At 36.1% G+C, this 18,836-nt stretch overlaps 1 protein-coding gene across 3 annotated transcripts in view; it reads right to left on the bottom strand.

Moving 5' to 3' along the window:
- The window catches only part of STIM1 (stromal interaction molecule 1), a 222,357-nt gene that overhangs the window by 56,567 nt on the left and 146,954 nt on the right, over positions 1-18,836 (bottom strand). For all 3 annotated transcript variants that reach the window (XM_074304975.1, XM_074304971.1, XM_074304976.1), the window contains 2 exons: positions 13,461-13,572; positions 11,149-11,264 (listed from right to left, as the gene is read on the bottom strand). In XM_074304975.1, the coding sequence (XP_074161076.1) occupies positions 11,149-11,264; positions 13,461-13,572 (228 nt within the window). The remainder of the gene's footprint in view (positions 1-11,148; positions 11,265-13,460; positions 13,573-18,836) is intronic.

Below are 18,836 nucleotides of genomic sequence, written 5' to 3'. Positions count from 1 at the left end.
GTGTGTGTGTGTGTGTGTGTGTGTGTGTGTGTGTCTGTGTGTCTGTTAGGGAAAAAGTGAGGAAAGGAAATGAGAACTTTGCAGGAGAGTTTGGAAAAGGAAATAAATTATCTGAAGAAAATTCCTTTAAAAATAAATCTAGAAAAATGGAAAAAGCACATAACTCCTTACAAAACAGATTTGACAAAATGGAAAATGAAATCACCTTATTGGAAAAATAGAATTTGTGAAATAGGGAAAAAAACCCAATGAACAAAAAATGAGAAAATTATGAAATACAAAATGGATAATTTTGATTATATTAAATTAAAAAGTTTTGTACAACCAAAACCAATGCAACCAAGATTAGAAGGGAAGCAGAAAACTGGAGGGGGGGAGATTTATATTCAAGGGTTCTGATAAAGGCTAACAGAGAATTGACTCAAATTTATAAGAATATAAGCCATTCTCCAATTGACAGATTGTCAAAGGATATGAATAGACAATTTTCAGACAAAGAAATTAAAACCATTTCTAGTCATATGAAAAAAAAAAAAAAAAAGCCCTAAATCACTATTGATCAGGGAAATGCAAATTAAGACAACTCTGAGGTACCACTTTATACCTCTCAGATTAGCTAAGATGAGAGAAAAAGATGATGTTGGAGAGGATGTAGGAAAATTGGGACACCAATACATGGTTGATAAAGTTATAAACTGATCCAACCATTCTGGAGAGCAATTTGGAACTATGCCCAAAGGGGTATATAAAATTGTGCATACTATTTGATCCAGCAGTGTCTCTACTATGTCTGTATCCCAAAGAGATTCTTAAAAAGGGGGAAAGGATCCACATGTGCAAAAATGCTTGTAGCAGTCCTTTTTGTAGTGGAAAGGAACTACAAACTGAGTTGGGAAATATAAGTTATGATATATAAATGAATCAGCAGGAGGATTTCAGAAAGGCCTGGAGAGATTTACATGAACTGATGCTAAGTGAAGTGAGTAGAACTAACAGAACATTGTACACAGCAACAACAAGATTATATGATCAATTCTGACATGGCTCTTTTCAACAATGAGGTGATTCAGGTCAGTTCCAATGGTCTTATGATGGAGAAAGTCATTTGCAGCCAGAGAGAGGATTGTGGGGACTGAGTGTGGATCATAACATAGTATTTTCACCTTTTTGTTATTGTTAGCTTGTTTTTCTCATTTTTTTCCCTTTTTGATCCAATTTTTTTCTTGTGCAGAATGATAAATGTGAATCTATGTATAGAAAAATTGCATATTTCTAACATATATTGAACTGCTTGCTGTCAAGGGGAGGTTATGGGGGGAAGGGACAGAAAAAAGATATTGGAACACAAGACTTTACAAGGGTGAATACTGAAAACTATTTTTGTATGTGTTTTGAAAATAAAAAGCTTTTTTTTAAATGTCTTTTCCACTGTGTCGTAATTAATTCAGTGCTTCCCAATCAAGCTCAACTTGACTTTGGAGAAAGGATATGCATACTTTATTATCAAGAGCATACAATCATTAAAGGCCATTCTATGCCAGTCATGTGTGTAATGTTATGAGGGAAGACAAAACATAGATAAATGTATTGGAGAGGATGTCATCCACTATCCCAGGACTTGGCCCTTGAAAAAGTGGGAAAAATAATCTACTGCTCCAAGGGGTGAGGTTTATCCGCTTCCTGATATGGAACTAGGTATATAATATATGCTCTGGAATTAGGGTTTCTGGTGGTCCCAAAAATAGTGACTTTAGGGGGGAGATGTGAGACAGTAACGACTAGACTGTCTAATAATTTCTGGAAACAAGGTTTGACAAATGTCTGTCCTTAGGAACTTGAGTTTAAGGCTGTCTGAAGCTTTCATATGTTCTCCCTTTGACCTTCAGATGATGATGATGATAACAGATACTTAAGACCATATGATCTTTGCTGACTTTGTGTCAGAGGTAAGGTCCCACTGACCTATTGGGTGTCTGTTGCCTCCAAGGACTTTACAGTCTAGCTTTGAGACACAACTCATACCTGGAACTTGTAGATCCAATATGTAACTGTGGTATCCTGTCTATGTGTGCTAAGTATGGTTCCAAGAAGAAAGAACAATGTAGGCCCTTGTAGTAATAATAACAACTCAGATTTATAAAACATTTATTGCAGAGGCCTGCAGATAATGGGAAACTCTGGGAAAAGTATACTTGAAGCAAGGATACTTACAGCAGGATGTTTACTCAGTGTGACTGACGAGATAATGGTTCTCTAGTTCACATATACTTGTGTGATGTAATGATGTAATCATTCTAGTTGGCATATACTTAGTGTGATATAGTGATGTAATGGTTCCACAGTTGGCACATGCTCTGTAAGTGATGTAATCGTACTAAGATATTTAAGGGCTGAGAGGACCTTAAACATACTCTATCTTTGACCATCCTCATGATGGCTCTCCTGCCTTCATCACTTCTCCACCTAAGACCAAGGCCTGTCAGGGGGTCCTCCAGAAAGTTAGTCCAGACATTATAAAGTATGGTTCACAAAGTAGACTTCTTTTAGGCAAAATAGAAAGCAGAATATTAAGTGAAAGAATCCTACATCTGAAATAAGAAAACGCAGATTTGAGTTGTAGTTGTAGATTCTTTGCTTTGAGATCTTGGTCACACTACAATCTCTAATTTCAATGCTAAAAAGTCTATCAATCTGCAAATGTATAAGGTTGCACTCAAAATAGACTTCCAAGGGAACAAACTCTCTGTAAGGACAACGTAACAGAATGAGAAAGCTAGGTATTCAGAAACAAGAAGCCAGGTTCCTACATTCCAAATTCTGAGAGTCAGGAGGGAGACAGTGGTTTGACCTTGGTCAACATCCAAATAGGATGAAGTCAGAAGAGGGTTGTACCCAGATACAGGGCAACAAAAAAATGAGAGAAGGAAGATGAATTCAGTTTTACACTATAGGAACAATCCAAATATCCTGAAGGCTATTTAAAGGCCAAAGACCTCTGGAGCATCTCAATTACTTTGTACTGATGAAGCTGCTTTGATCAGTGATAAGGACATAGTTCTAGAGAGATGAGCAAACACTTCCATAATGTTCTCAATAGAGCATCATGAACCAATGCTGAAGAAACTGACCATAAACTTCAGTTTTGAAGTCAATCCCTCTCTAGCTAAACTCTGAACTGAAGAAGAGGTTCTGAATGCCATTAGGTTCATCTCCGGTAGCAAAGAACCTGGTATTGATTTATTTCAGCAGAGATTTAAAGGGCAGAGGGCCCACTGCTCATACAAAAGTTGAAATCTTTCAAGTTATATGGTAAGAGGAGATTATTCCCCAGGAGTTCAAGAATGCTTTCATAGTCCATTTTCATAAAGGAAATAGGTCGTCCTGTGACAATCACAGAGGTAGGGGGTAGGATAATATCTTTCTTTAAGTCACTATCAACAAGATTCTTTCCAGAGCCTTACAGATCCTTCACCCGAAAGATGATTATTTACCCAAGATGTAGAGTGGCTTCAGAAAGCACTGAGGAACAATCAATATGGTCTTTGTTGCCCCACAACTCCTGCTATACTATTTCACAGGCATACAATAATGAAATGCCAGGAGCAGAATAGAGGTCTGAATTCAACATCTGTCAATCTGGTCAAGTACTTTAATATTGTCAGTCATGAGGCCTTGTGGAAGACCATGACAAAATTTGGTTACCCAGAGAAGTTCATCTTATTGCACTGTATTGACAAATAGCATGCTTGCATGGATTCTGAATGATAGACAATGCTCTCAATCTTTCCCAATTATCAACAAAGGGAAGCAAGGTTGTATATTTGTTCCCATTTTTTTTTAGCATGATGTTTTCAGCAATGTTGTCAGATGACTTCAAAGAGGACAAAAATGGTATCAAAGTTAGCTACCACACTAACAATAAATTACCTAAAAAGATTATAAGCCAAAACTAAAAGTGACGGGAGAGCAGATGCATGACTTTTTGTTCACATATGATTGTAAAATAAGATGCAACAGAATATGGATCAGTTCTCTGTCACTTGTGCTAATTTTGGCCTGACAATTAACACCAAGAAAACACCAGCAGTCAGCACCACACCATCCATACACAGAACCATTAGTTATAAAAAAAAGAGAGAAATTTTGAACATTATTAATAAATTTACTTACTTCGGCAGTATACTTTCCAGAGATGCACACACAGATGATGAGGTTGACACACACATTGCCAAAGCTAGCTCAATGTTTGGGAGGCTCCAAAGGAAAAGTATGGGAGAAAATAACTATTAGGCTAAAGGTCTACAAAGCTGTTGTGCTGACCTCATTGTTGTATATCTGTAAAACAGTATAATTCCAGGAAACTGAATTGCTTCCATCGGAATTGTATTAGGAAAATTTTGAAGATCACTTGACAACATGAAGTACTGGACACTGAGGTCCTTTCTCAACATGAATTGTCAAGCATTCAGACTCTACTGTAGACAGTGCAACTCCAATGTACTGGTCATGTTGTTCAAAGGCCTAAGATACATTTTTCTAAATGACTATTTTACAGAGAACTAACACAAAGTAAGCACTCACACAAAAGTCAAAAGAAATGATACAAAGCCCCACTCAAGGTCTCTCTGGAGAACTTTGGTATCAAGTGCAAGGCATGGCAGACACTGACATGGGACGATCCAGGATGGCATGCTCACATCAAAGAAGGGGCTGTGTTCTATAAACAAAGCAGAATTGCAGTGGCTCAAAAGAAACATGCGTTGAGTAAATTTAGAAACATATCCACTTCAAATATTCATATGGACTATTTGTGTCCAAACTGTAGTAGAGCTTTCTGAACTCTTATAGAGTCTCAGACTTCATCAAACCAAAAGCGTTCTCCCCTGATATATTTCAGCAGGAAGGTGATCTTGGTGTCTCAAAAACCTACTAAGCTCTGAGCAAATCCTAAAAAATTTGACAAGCTTCAAATATAGGTCTAGTGATAAATTGTATTCATCAGGAAAGGATCAGGCAAACTAAATTTGAATGAATTTCAGAGCTATAAGGTTGTCTACTAGAAAATAGATAATTTTTGGCTATAGGACCTCATGAAGAACTAGGCTGAACAGTCATAGATGGAACATTGTACCTTGATCCTCAACATAGTGATGTCATTTTGGTTTTCTTTGAGTACAAAGGACAATAACTATTGTATTATCCTTTTGTTTATTCTTCAGATATTTGAAAACAATGGTTATGTTTCCAGGTAACCAAACTCTCCTCTGGAAAAGTTCCTGTTAATGACTCTTCTAAAAATGTGGTTTAGACCTGAACAAAATGCTCTCAATATGGTCTGACAAAGGCAGCAGACAACAGGGCTACAATCTTCCTTGATCTTAAATACTCTACTCCTATAGAATCTCAGACTTCATCAAACCAAAAAAGTTCTTCTCTGATATAATATTTCAGCATGTGGGTGACCTTGGTGTCTCAAAAACCAACTAAAATCTGAGCAAATCCTAACAAATTTGACAAGCTTCAAGTATAGGTCCAATGATAAATTGTGTTCATCAGGGCAAACTAAATCTGAATGAGTGTCAGAGCTATAAGGTTGGCTATTAGAAAATGGATACTTTTTGGCTGTAGGACCTCATTAAGACCTGTAGGCACTAAGAGACTGATCTATGTTAGTGAAGAACATTCACAAATACTCTTGAAAAAACTGACATAGAATGCATTTGTTATCTTGGCTGCCATGTCATTCTTCTGGCTCATTATTATTACAAGGTGAGTGACTCATACTGGGATTATTTTATGAGGCACCTTAGTTTCTAATCTAAAGCCTGCTTCCACACCTCTACAGATGTATTCTTTCCCAGCATGATGGTTGCCCCACCTCTGCTCTCAACAAACAAGATTAACTATACTCTTTTAATTCCTAGCTCAGAACTTGCTTCTTTCAGAAGCTTTTTGTGATTAATCCAACCCAATTCCAATCATTCCTTACTAGAAACACAGATGTATTTGGTCTGTATTGATCTTTCCAGAAACAGGTGACATTCTACCTAGCCAATCCCATGTCCTATTACATTTTATTTATCTTTTCCATCACAACAATGCTGCACTGCACAGCCTGGTCTGATCTCTGCATTAACCCTTGCACAGTCCAGTTTCCCTTGTGCTGTATGTCTGTGCTCAAATTCTTCAATTATTTGAAGACCAATAGGGCTCCCGGGGGGAGGGGGGGAGAGAACAAAGGGTAATCCCAGCTCTCAAGGGACATAGAAGTTTGATAAGACAGATATGAGATGTATACAGTTAAATATTCAACCAAGGAAAATGTATCAAATATAACAAAGATATACCAGCAAACTGTTGAGAAATTTTAACTTTCTTTTCTATCTCCACTTCTTATCCACAGCCTAATCATAATGATGATAATGATTATGAATATTTCTATAGCACTTTAATATTTACAAAGTGATCTCTTCATAACTTTTCAGTGAATTGAAGACTTGGTGTTTATCTTGGTTTATCTCCCATGTATACTACAAACTACTTGTATAATCTTGGGTAACTGCTTAATTTTTACAGGCCTCAATTTCTTTATCTATAAATTGAAGAGGCTATTATATTAAGATATAGCTAGATTGCATTCTAAGGTCTCTTACAAATCTAAATCTATGATCCTTATTTTACTGAGATTCAAAATAGAAAATGGCTTGTCTATGGGCACAAAGTTTACTACTGACTTACTAGTCAGGACACAAATCCAAATCCCCTGACTTCAAGTCCAGGAATCCTTTTACTATATTACTACATTATATTAACTAATTCTTTAATATTCAAATCAATTCTCACCTCCTTTGTGAAATCTTTTAGTACTACTGTGGCCTGATAATTCATACTAACTTTGCCTCTGGAAGGCAGCATGATATAATAGAAAATACACTGGCTTCTCAGGCAGAAGATCCTCAAGTTCACTATTTGTGTATCACTGGGCAAGCCACTTATCCTCTGAGGTTTATTCCAGCTTTAATTCTAAGTCCAACTAATGTTGCTTTAATAGTACATATATATGTAATATACATATATACACATACACGCACAAATATGTATATGTACACTATGTGTATATATATGCTCTTTTAACTTTTTCAATGATATTTTATTTCCCAAATGATCTGATAGATCATGTAAGTTAAGTTACTTACCTAAGCAAATATGTCTTAAGGAATGTGTGCTGATCAGTGTTACTACTGGGTTTATAACCCAAAGAAATACTAAAGAAGGGAAAGGGATCTGTATGTGCCAAAATGTTTGTGGCAGCCCTTTTTGTAGTGGCTAGAAACTGGAAATTGAATGGATGCCCATTAATTGGAAAATGGTTGGGTAAATTATGGTACATGAATGTTATGGAATATTATTGTTCTGTAAGAAATGATCAGCAGGATAAATCCAGAGAGGCTTGGAGAAACTTACATGAACTGATGCTGAGTGAAATGAGCAGAATCAGGAGATCATTATACATTTCAACAACGATACTGTATGAGGATGTATTCTGATGGAAATGGATATCTCGACAAAGAGAAGATCTAATTCAGTTCCAATTGATCAATGATGGACAGAATCAGCTACACCCGGAGAAGGAACACTGGGAAATGAGTGTAAACTGTTTGCATTTTTGTTTTTCTTCCCAGGTTATTTTTTCTTTCTGAATCCAATTCTTCCTGTGCAACAAGAAATTCGGTTCTGCACACATATATTGTATCTAGGATATACTATAACACATTCAGCATGTATGGAACTGCCTGCCATCTAGGAGAAGGGGTGAAGGAGGAGAAAATTTAGAACAGAAGTGAGCACAAAAGATAATGTAAAAATTACCCATGCATATGTACTGTCAAAAAATTATAATTATAAAATTCATTAAAAAAAAAAAAAAAAGAAAACATAACACCTGGAAAAAAAAAAAAAAAGGAATGTATGCTGATCTCAAAGTTGTTATACTTAAATATATAATCCATGAATAACTAAATCCATGGCTTGTTTCCTCCTTCTAGCACCCCACTACATTTTTGGATTACAAAATTTAATATCATCTAATCTAATCCTTCATTTTACAGAGAAGGAAACTGAGACCCAGAGAAAGAAAATGAATCAGAGAACCCTAGAAGGACAGAGGCAGATGGTAGATGGGTGGGTAACTGTCAATACTTATATTGCTCATAAACATTCAAAAACTTTAAAAATCAATTAGGCAAACAAAACCAAAGCCAGGTGGATAGTGTGATTATTAGAAACAGAAGCTTTTCCTTTTCATTCTGGTGCCAGCTGCTTCTCTGGGCACAGTTCCTGTTGATATGTCTGGTTCTGCTGCCTCTACTCAATAAGAACTTCACTCAAGGTCTTTCAACCAACCACACTTGGCAAAGAAATAAAATTCTAAGAGGCACAGTGGTAATCTAGAAGAAAATAATGGAGGGCCCATCCTTTGTTCCAGGGCAATGACACTGCAAAGACAAACTGATATGATCTAATATATGAAAAACCATAGTAGTACTTTCTGTGGTAGTGAAAAACTAGAAACAAAGTGAATACTCATCAACTAAAGAATGGTTGAAATAGCTGTGGTGTAAAATATAATTGAATTTCATTGCACAATAAGAAATAATAAATATGAGGAATTCAGAGAACTATGGGGAATTCAGAGAACTATGGAAAGAGTTGTATGAAATGATTCTCACTGAGATAAGCAAAACCTATATGGGAGTAAAGATAATGATTAAAACAATGTAAACAAAGATCATTTAGAGGAAATCAACCTCTAATTAACTGAAAAACAAATAATGGTCCCAAAAAGAATGGATAACAAAACATATTTCTTTCTTGGAAAGTTAAGGGATTACCTGACCACAATGCCAGATGTGGTTGCTATCTTAGGTATTTTTGCTTAGCTCTTTTTCTTCATTACCAGAAAGAGTTCAGTTTGGATAGGTTAAGGAAGGGAGATTACTTCTAGAAACACAAAAACTATCCATAAAACTTATTTTTTTTAAATGAATACCAATGACTATGCCTCCTCTTTTGTTTGAAAAACTCCAGGTATGGAGTTTTTATGACAAAGTCAAACTTGGTCAGCTGGTTCAGGTCTAATGCCTCTGATGGTTAAGAAGTTCCTTCTTATGTCTATGATGTCACGTGATTTATAAACCCATTTCCCTTTGCCTGATTATCCATAGACATAAAGAGCAAGTGTCTAACATACTCCTGATGCAAATTTTTCATGTCCATCTATGGAAACTGTTATCTAATGGGCTGTTGTGAGAACCAGGACAACTGTCATTCAGAAAGTGGGGAAGGAGAAGATGGGAGATGGCAGTGAATAATGCTAACGAGGTCCAAAAGAGGTTGTGGTAGTTCTTGTAGAAAGCTTCAATGAAAGGAATCACTAAGCCTCTAGCTCAAGTTCAAGAGGATGAACATTAGTCAAGCTATTAGTCCATGTACACTCAAAATATGTCACAAAGTAAGAGCAGAACAATTCTGAAACCTTGACATTAACCTTACCCTTTCCCTACCCTTGCTCCATTCCAATTACTCACCCTATCAGTCTGACCTGGAAATATCTCTTGCTTCAAATCCTTTCTCCCACCTCCCCACCCTCTTCCCCGCCCCTGCCCCCCCTAAGATGTTGGTACCTTCTTCTCTACCTCTTTTATTTAAATATTTCACTTCCTTTCATCCAGTAATCTGACAAGATTGCCCACAGCCTTCAAAAGAAACTGTACCCCTTAGCTTGCTTTTGAGGTTTTTCCATGGTTTGTAATCAATATATATTTTCAGTCTTATATTCTACTATTCTCTTACAAATAGCCTTTATATCTAAACTGGATTATTCATTGGAAACATCATGTCAAGGCCTATCCCCCAAGAGACACTGAAATTACCATTCATCTACTTAGAATGTCTTCTCTTGTACTCACATGCACCTAAGTTTTCTTTACCAAAATCTATTTTCACTTCCTTCTATAAGTCTTAGCTGACTTGTCCCAGACTTTGCTAGTGAAAAAGAGTGCCTAGAACCATCTAGTATGTTCCAACTAAGTCGAAAGGATGGAACAGGCCTCCTGTAGAGTTCATTTGATATTAGGTTACTTCACTCAGGGACCTATAATATCATATTAAAACTAAAGTACTCAAATAGATTTCTAATCTCATTTTATGAGTATTACCTCCAACAACATAGACTGCGGCCATCCATATCCATTCTCTAAGATTTCAATTTTCCATAAATTTTGAAGTTCTTATTATTTCTCTTGACATTGTAATGAACTCATTAAACAAGCAGTAGGTTACCATAACTCATAGCCATGTATCATCACCAGAAGAATATTAATTTTAAAAAAAGATGGGCCTTTGCTTTAGTGAGAATTTTTAATGAGATTTCTAATTTCCCAGAAGTTATCCAACCTGTTCCCCCACTCCTGTTCAATTCTGTGCCCATATCTACCTACTAAAATATGGAGACAGATACACACACACACACACACACCCCATTCAAAGATGGACAAGCACTACAGATTGGTCATCTTATGATGTATTCAAAGCATATCTGAATGATAGGAATTCTTCATGCATTTTGCTTTTCATACATGGATAATTAAGCGAAACTGTTCAAAGTAATTATGAATCTCTACAATATTCTAAGGATTACATCTAATCCGTAAACAAAACCATTTTTAAAACTTCACCATCTCTTTTAGGCAGGCCTCTGTTGAATTTCTTCCAAGACAAGAGCAAACACCTTTGGTCAAGTACAAATTTTTTATGCTTCTCCTGATATTAGTGATCGGTTTGTCAATATCCATTTAAAAATCCATAGGAAATGAAGCAGGAAGGAGCTGGTCAAAACTAGCAACTATTATTACAAGCTAGCAAGATGAGCAAATATCCCCTCTCTCACTCTTTGGATACCAAATTGCTATTATTAACATAGCTAATACTGAAATATTGTGTCCATCAATATAAAACAATCCAAGATACCAAACTGTTGGCTACATCAGGACATAAGATAAGTATCCCATGTTCAGATAGTTGAGGAAATAGCTATTCTATTTCTCCTCAGCAATGATGCCCTTGAATTGTAGCCGAAGTGATACTCACAGAGAGGGGGCCCAAACAGCACCGTGTCTAGGGCTTTCAGCTGTAGCTTTTGCCTATGACTCCGGTCAGTCATCTTAAGAACAGTACCTGTCATTGTTGCATTGGTAATCGCTAACCTATAGAGAAAAGAAAACATTCTAATTAATAATTTTTAATTCAACAAATAGTAAGTGGTGCTAGGACCCAGAAGGACTATGGGGAAGATGCATATCCTGTTTCCCATAATACTACTTTTGAAAACATTCATTTTATTTTGGAACTCTAATACTAAGGTGTGTTTTCTTACAATTCTAAAATCTTATCCCTTTGAAACTTGTACTCTTATGTCCCTGAAACTGTGCTCCGGAACCAAATAAATCTAATCCTTTTTCTGTATGAGAGCTCTTTGATTACTTGAAGATAATTATTAGTTTTAGGTCTACTCCTCCCCAATCACCCAACGGTCTTCCGTTTTCAAAATATTCCAAATAACTTCAAATTATCTTCAAAAATCAAGAATTCAAGGTCTTTTACTATCCTGGTTACTCTTCTGTGAACATGCTCCAAATTATCAATGGCCTTCTAAAAGTGTGTTATCTAGAACCAAATACTCGTGGTGTGATCTAAGCAAGGCAGAAAGATTAGGGTTTCTTTACATCCTGTAGATTTCCCAACATTTAAATTCCAGTACCTTCTCTCATTTAATTATTTCCTACTTATCCAATATACAGCTCATTTGTATATATTTGTTTGCTTGTTTTATATTCCATTATATTATGAGCCATTTGAGGGTAGGGCCTATTTTTCTATCCTGCCTGGCACAAAATAGTTATTTAACAAATGCTGACTGACTTATGCCAAAAATGATTGTTGGGGCTGTCAATTCATTTACAATTACAATATTCAATGGAAGTACAATTCAGTAGAAAAAAAGTGCTAATTGTGGAGACCAGAAAAAGATGGTTTATCCATACCTTTGTTGCTTACCAAGAGTATGAACAAGTCATACTTTTCTAAACTTTAGTTTCTTCTGTAAAATGGGAACACTAATACTCAAATCACCCTTCCCAGTCCCCTACCTGCATCCAAAGAGATCGTGATTATAAAAAGTACTTTGTGAAATCTAAAATGCAATATCCCACCATCCTATGTTGAAGCCATTTCTGTTTTTAGATAGTATTTTCAGGTTCTGTTTTGGGAAAAATGGGTAGGAGGAATTAAATATTGTCCTCTATGTTTTACTTAAATAACATTATTAGCTTGCATAATAAGCTAACAAAAGAAAGGAATCTGAAAAACTAAAGGTCATATACAAATTTTTAAGTCTAAGTTTTATCTTCCACTTCTCACTTTCATTCTGCATATCTAGGCAGTAGCAAAAATCATGCTTTTATCTTCAAAACATATCTCAAATATATTTACTTCTCTACATAATCATATGGCTAGAACCCTATTCAGAATCTCATTGCCTCTTGCCTAGTACACCAACTTGTAATTGGTCTTCAGGTCTCAAAAGTAATAACCTCTCCAATCTATTGTCTATATAGCTACCAAAGTGATTTTTCCCAAAGTAAGGGACTGACCATAACATTCCACTAATCAAACTCTCCCTACAATAACCCTGAGATAATGCAAATAATATTCCTACTTTTCAGATCAGAAAAATAAGGATCAGAAGGTTAAATGACTTGCTCATGTTCAGACACAAATAGACAATACTGGAATCAAGAATAAAATCAGAGAATTCTAACTTCAAGTACAATCGTTCTTCCATGATATCAAGTTACCTATCAGAAGGGATATTAATAATAACAACTTGCATAATACACATTATATGCATAATTCACATGATGAGGAGCAGCTATTTAGTTCAGTAGTTGAACAACAGTCCTGGTCAGAAGGATATGAGTTCAAATCCAGCCTCATACACCAACTGTGTGATCCTAAGTCACTTAACCCTAATAACCTCACCAAAAAAATTCATTAAAGTAATTAAGATTTTTGTGGTTTCCATAAAAACTATTAACCCCACCCTGAGATACAAAGCAACTGTTATTAATCAACTAAACTCCCAAGTTATTTCCTGTGAAGGGAACAGGCTCCCAGACAATATATCTGTTTAGGAGAATAGGTAAAGCCCAGGAGTCAATTTCCTGCTTAAGCAGTGAACATAGTACAGATAGACAATGATTCTGGGGTAGACTAGATCTAAACTCAAATCCAAGTTCAGAGAAATGTTTCAAGTTAGCTGGGACACCATCACAGTAGTTTATGGCAGTAACTGTCCTCTTCCTTCCTCTTGCTGCCCTCCCCTCCCTTTAACACATGCAGACCTTGGCATTGCGTGGCCACTGAGTTGCAGTTTCCGGAAAGTTTCCTCATATTGTGGTAACTCCACATAGGTGATCAGCCACTGTACCACTTCATCCACAGTCCAGTTGTACACTATGAGAGAAAACAGGTAGGTGCCATTAGAAGAATAAACCAAGCAGAATATCTTCCCCTCCTTGGGAAACAAACAGGGGAATATTGTCTATAGAGTTAATCACATCTCTTTTCACCTGGGGCCCTTCCCCCAACCCTCTTTTAGCTTCTAGTCCCTAAGTCCTTCCTCAGGATGGTTCAAGTGAACTTAAAGCCAGCACTTGACCGGTTCACTTGACTGGCTACAGAATGTCCTAATTATCTGCTGTTACTTTTCAACAATCTCTCCTCTGAGATGTCATCTTTTATAGGAAATGTGGACCTTTAACAGACCAGGAATCATATTCAATCTGGCATTTATCTTTGGGTGATTATGTGTCTTCCTACACTAAAGCACTACTCATATACTTCTCAGTGGCAAGAAAGTGATCCTGAAGGCTATGGAAGTAGGTATACTCTATGGCAGATTTTCAAGAGAGAAAAGTTTAGACCCAAAGATGGCTTAGATCTGAAGGCTTGACTAGAGAGGAGAGGGATACTATCAGAACAGTGGTCACTAAGGGAAAATATCTTTCTTGATCAATGCAATTTAGGAAAACCATCTACAAAGGCATAGAGGGATTGAATAATATGTGAGTGAAGGGAAACTTTTGAGTGTTTTTCAAAGTCAATCCAATATGAGGACTCCTGAACTCTGAAGACCCAAACTATTTTCATAATTCTAGTAAAATGTTTTAATTTCTAAAATGACATATAATCATAGATTTAATCTGCATGAACAAGGCTTTTTAAAGGGTCCTCAATAATTCTTAAGAGCATAAAGAAGAAACCAAACCAAAACAAAACAAAAATGAATCTTATAAACTAAGTTTAAGGCATATTTGTTCTCATACTCCCCTTACCAAAGTTCTATGAAAGTAACTACTACATTTTGCTCATTTTTGAATCTCACTTAGTGCTAAAGATAAAATTGTTAGGGATTCAGGTGGGCTTGGTATGAACTTGCTGGATGGCACTTCAGATATAAACTCAGTTCTTTCTCATAATAAGCTTGGGAACCTATTGATGTTCAGTGTAGAAGTTCTAATTCCAAAGCAAGAACCAGGAAATGAGTTTCAAGGAGGCTATATAGAACACCCAAAGGACAAAGATGATATAAGCAAATGAAGACAAAGGCAATAGTTAGCAGGCAGGTATGGGCAAAGCCAGAGGATAAGGAGGGGAGGAGGAAGAAATTCTGGAAGCTTAGAAGAACAAGGGCTGAATCTAAAAAGGAAATTAAGACATACACAAATCCAGTTCCTAGGAATGGATTTGGACCTGGGATTAAAAGAAGCATAACCATGATGCTCTAACATTTCAAAGACTCTTATTTCATTGGTATGAATCCTGACTTCACAGATTCAGATTCCAACACCTTCCACATCTTAGCAAATTGTTTCATGTGGTGCTGTGGTCATAAAAATTTATCATTGAGTGATGAACCTTTACACATACAGCTAAGTTTATCCTTGGGAGAAAGACCCAAACTCTATCCCTAAGCTTGAAACCTTTCCAGTATTGTAGGATTTGCTAGATAGAGCTTGCATGCCACTAATATAACCCCTGAGAACCCAGGTTACCAATGAGCCAATAGAGGAAGATTTTAATTAAGGAATATTAAAAATAGTAACAGCTTCCATTTATATGGTACTTTGTGGTTTACAAAATGTTCTCATTCTTACTTTCAGCAAAGATTTATTAAACATCTATTCTGCAATGAATTATAGTAGACACCAGAGAATTAAGAATAACTAAAAAAGGATGCTTTCTAATTCTTTATTTAATATGTGCACTATAATAATTCTCTGAACCAGAAAGTGCAAGTTATTATTATTTATTATGATTACCTTTTAACAAATATAGAAAAGTAGATTCATAGAAATTAAATAATTATAATAGATTACATTTATAAAGTACCTTTCTCACAACAAATTATGAGGCAGAAAGACTAAATATTATTATGTCCATTTTTACAAAATCACAGTATGTTAGGTATGAAATCAATCATCTGTTCTATAATATCTCTACTTGATCTTTATCCCAAAAAGGTCTTAAAGGGAGAAAAGGACCCACATGTGTTAAAATATTTGTAGTAGCTCTTTTTTGTAGTAGCAAGGAACTGGAAATTGAGTGGCTGCCCATCAATTGGTGTTTAAATTATAGTGTATTAATGTATTGGAATATTATTGTTTAATAAAAAACAATTAGCAGACTAATTTCAGAAAAGTCTAGAAAAACTTATATGAACTGAAGTGGCGTAAGCAGAACCAAGAGAATACTATACACTGTAAGAAGATTATGTGATGATCCGCTGAAAAGAGCCAAGTCCATCACAACAATAAGATGATTCAAGGAAATTTCAATATACTTGTGATGGAGATATCCATATGCAGAGAGAGAATGAACTACGGAAACTGAATGTGAATCAAAACATAATATTTTCACCTTTCTTGTTGATTGCTATTGGTTTGCTTGGGTTTTTTTTTTCTCTCTTATGCTTTTTTCCCTTTTGATTTTTCTTGAGCAGCATGACGAATATGGAAATATATAAGAATTACACATGTTTAACCTATATTGGATTGCTTGCTAAATCCTCTATACAATGCTGCTTCTCCAAGAAGAATCATATACTTAGGAAGTGGTAGAGCCAGATATTAGAAGATGTGAAAGGACAGGGCCAAAAATAGATGCCTAGAAAAACCCAAGAATGGAAGATAGGATTTTGTTCCCGAGAAGAAAAAAAAAAAAAAAAAAATCTAGGGGTGGGTAAGATCATTTCCATTCCCTGGAACAATACTAGGATAGCCTGATGCTAAAGGCTGAAGAGATGGGAAAACATGACTCAAAAAGGCAAGTGGTGACCTGTAAAGGACCCTCAGATGCCAAGGAGCAACCTCCCTCCTCTACAAACAGAACTTTTTGTTCTACCATTGGGAGAGAGGGTAGGAGATAATTTTCTGTTGTAAGGAAAGGCCTGGGGACATAAGCTATTCAAAGTTGATCTTTTGAGTCCAGGCCCAGGCCAATAGCTCTAATGAGCAAAATTCACTGGGTTAGGAAACAGATCTCACATTATTTGAACAGGAGAGTGTTTGTCATTTCCCCTGAGATCACCTGAGACAGACTGAAAGGAGCTTTTTTCCCTTTTTTCTGACACAAAGTTCAAGGGAGGGGCTGACATCTAGCAACAGCAAGCTCTTTGGAATTTAACTTCAGTTTTCTCATCTGTAAAATGATGTAGTTAGACTAGATAGTTTCTGAAGTCTTCTCAAGTTCTAGATCTACAATGAAACAATCTAGTTAAGTATCATAATACATGGCCCCCGACATTCCCACCTGCAGTCAAACCAGACTTAATTGGGAAATATTTAACAAAATAAGAACAATAAAACATGTACAGATTAGTGGTCCCCATTTGAGTTTGACACTATTAACCTAAAAAATAAACTTACTAAGTCGGTTTTTCCAGGCATTATGACATAGAGAATAGAGAAAGGGACTTTGAGAAAACCCTGATGCAAATCCTACTTCTGACACCAGCATTATGCCCTTTCAGAGCCTCAAACACTTACCTATTATTTGGATTTATCCAAGTTACATGCTAGGCATTCCCAAGTTTGATGAAATTAATACTTCTTATAGTTACATAATTTTACTAATGTAAATTATCTGGGGTTTTCCTTTGCTATCACATGTTGCCATGTAACTCACCCGTGCATTTGCTTCACAAATATTTTTTAGTCACTTATTAAAAGAGTCTGTTGTGTGATGATAAATACATTAGAAAAGGCAATTAACTGTCCCAGGAGGACAGGAACCATTTCAGGGGTTCTCAAACAACGGCCTGTGGGCCAGATGCTCCCGCTGAGGACGCTGAGGACATTTATGTGGCTCGCAGGGTTATGGCAAATGGGCTGAGGGGTGGAGACAGTGTGAGCTTTTATTTTTACTATAGTCTGGTCCTCCAACAATCTGAGGAACAGTGAACTGGCCCCCTATTTAAAAAGTTTGAGGACCACTGCATTACAAGTCTAAGAATGGAACATAAATACTGATAAGCATTAAGATAGGTACAAATAAAATACTATGTGAATTTCAAACAAGCAATCAAATAATCATTAAGTGTCTATTATGTTTCAGGAATTGGCTAAGTACTAAGGATAAAAAATTGCAAAACAGTCCCTTCTCAAGGAACTCACAACCTGGTGGGGGGAAATAACATGCAAATTATGTACAAACAAATTATATATAGGATAAACACAAAATAATCAATAGAAGAAAGACATAGAAATTAAAGGGGACTGGGAAAGACTTCCTATAGAAATGCTAATTTTAGCTAGAACTTGAAGTATGGGAAGCCAGGAGGTAGATGGGGAAGGTAGGGGATGCTAGTAAAAATGCCCAAAGTCTATAGAGTTTCTTGTATGAGGAATAGCAAAGAGGAAAATGAAAATGGATACACTGATACCTAGAGTAAGAATACTAAAAAGATAGGAGGGAAGGAGGTATTAAAGGACTTTGAACATCAAACAAGATTTTATAGTTGATCCTAGAAATAATAGGAACCCATTAGAATTTATTGAGTATGGGGGAGGGGGGTGATATGATCAGATCTAAGAGTACTTTAGCAGCTGAGTAGAGGTTGAACTGAAGTGGGGAGAGACTTGTGGCAGACATTAACTACCAACAGACTATTGCAATAGCCCAGGCTTGAGGTAATGAGGGCCTGTACCAGAGTGGTACAGAGGAGAAAAAAAGTTTTGATGATAGAATCAACAGGATTTGGCAACTGACTGAAGGTGAATATGAGAAAGAGTGAGAGGTCAAGTATGACAAATAAGTTTCAAGCCTGGGTGGCTTCGAAAAGAGTAGTGCTCCTAACAATAATAGGGAAGTTAGGAAGAGAGAATGGCTTAGGGTGAAAGACAATTCAATTTCAGATATGTTGAATTTAACTTGCTTATAGCAGAAGTATCAAACTCATGGCTACTCATAAAACTCCCAAGTGTAGCCAGAACCATATTAAAATATAATTAGGAAATGTTTAACAAAATAAATCAAAAAACAATACAACATAAATAATGTTCACTTGTGATTTTCTAATTCAACATATTCATTTCTATTTGATTTTTACACCCCTGGGACATCTAAGTCAATATGTCCAATAAACACTTAGAAATATGAAAGTAGTTAGCAACAGAGAGGTTAAGGCTGTATAAGCAGATTTAGAAAAGATCAGTCTA

The sequence above is a fragment of the Sminthopsis crassicaudata genome, chromosome 3, assembly GCF_048593235.1.
Source record: "Sminthopsis crassicaudata isolate SCR6 chromosome 3, ASM4859323v1, whole genome shotgun sequence".
NCBI lineage: Eukaryota > Metazoa > Chordata > Mammalia > Dasyuromorphia > Dasyuridae > Sminthopsis > Sminthopsis crassicaudata.
This window is presented reverse-complemented; position numbering and strand designations above follow the sequence as displayed.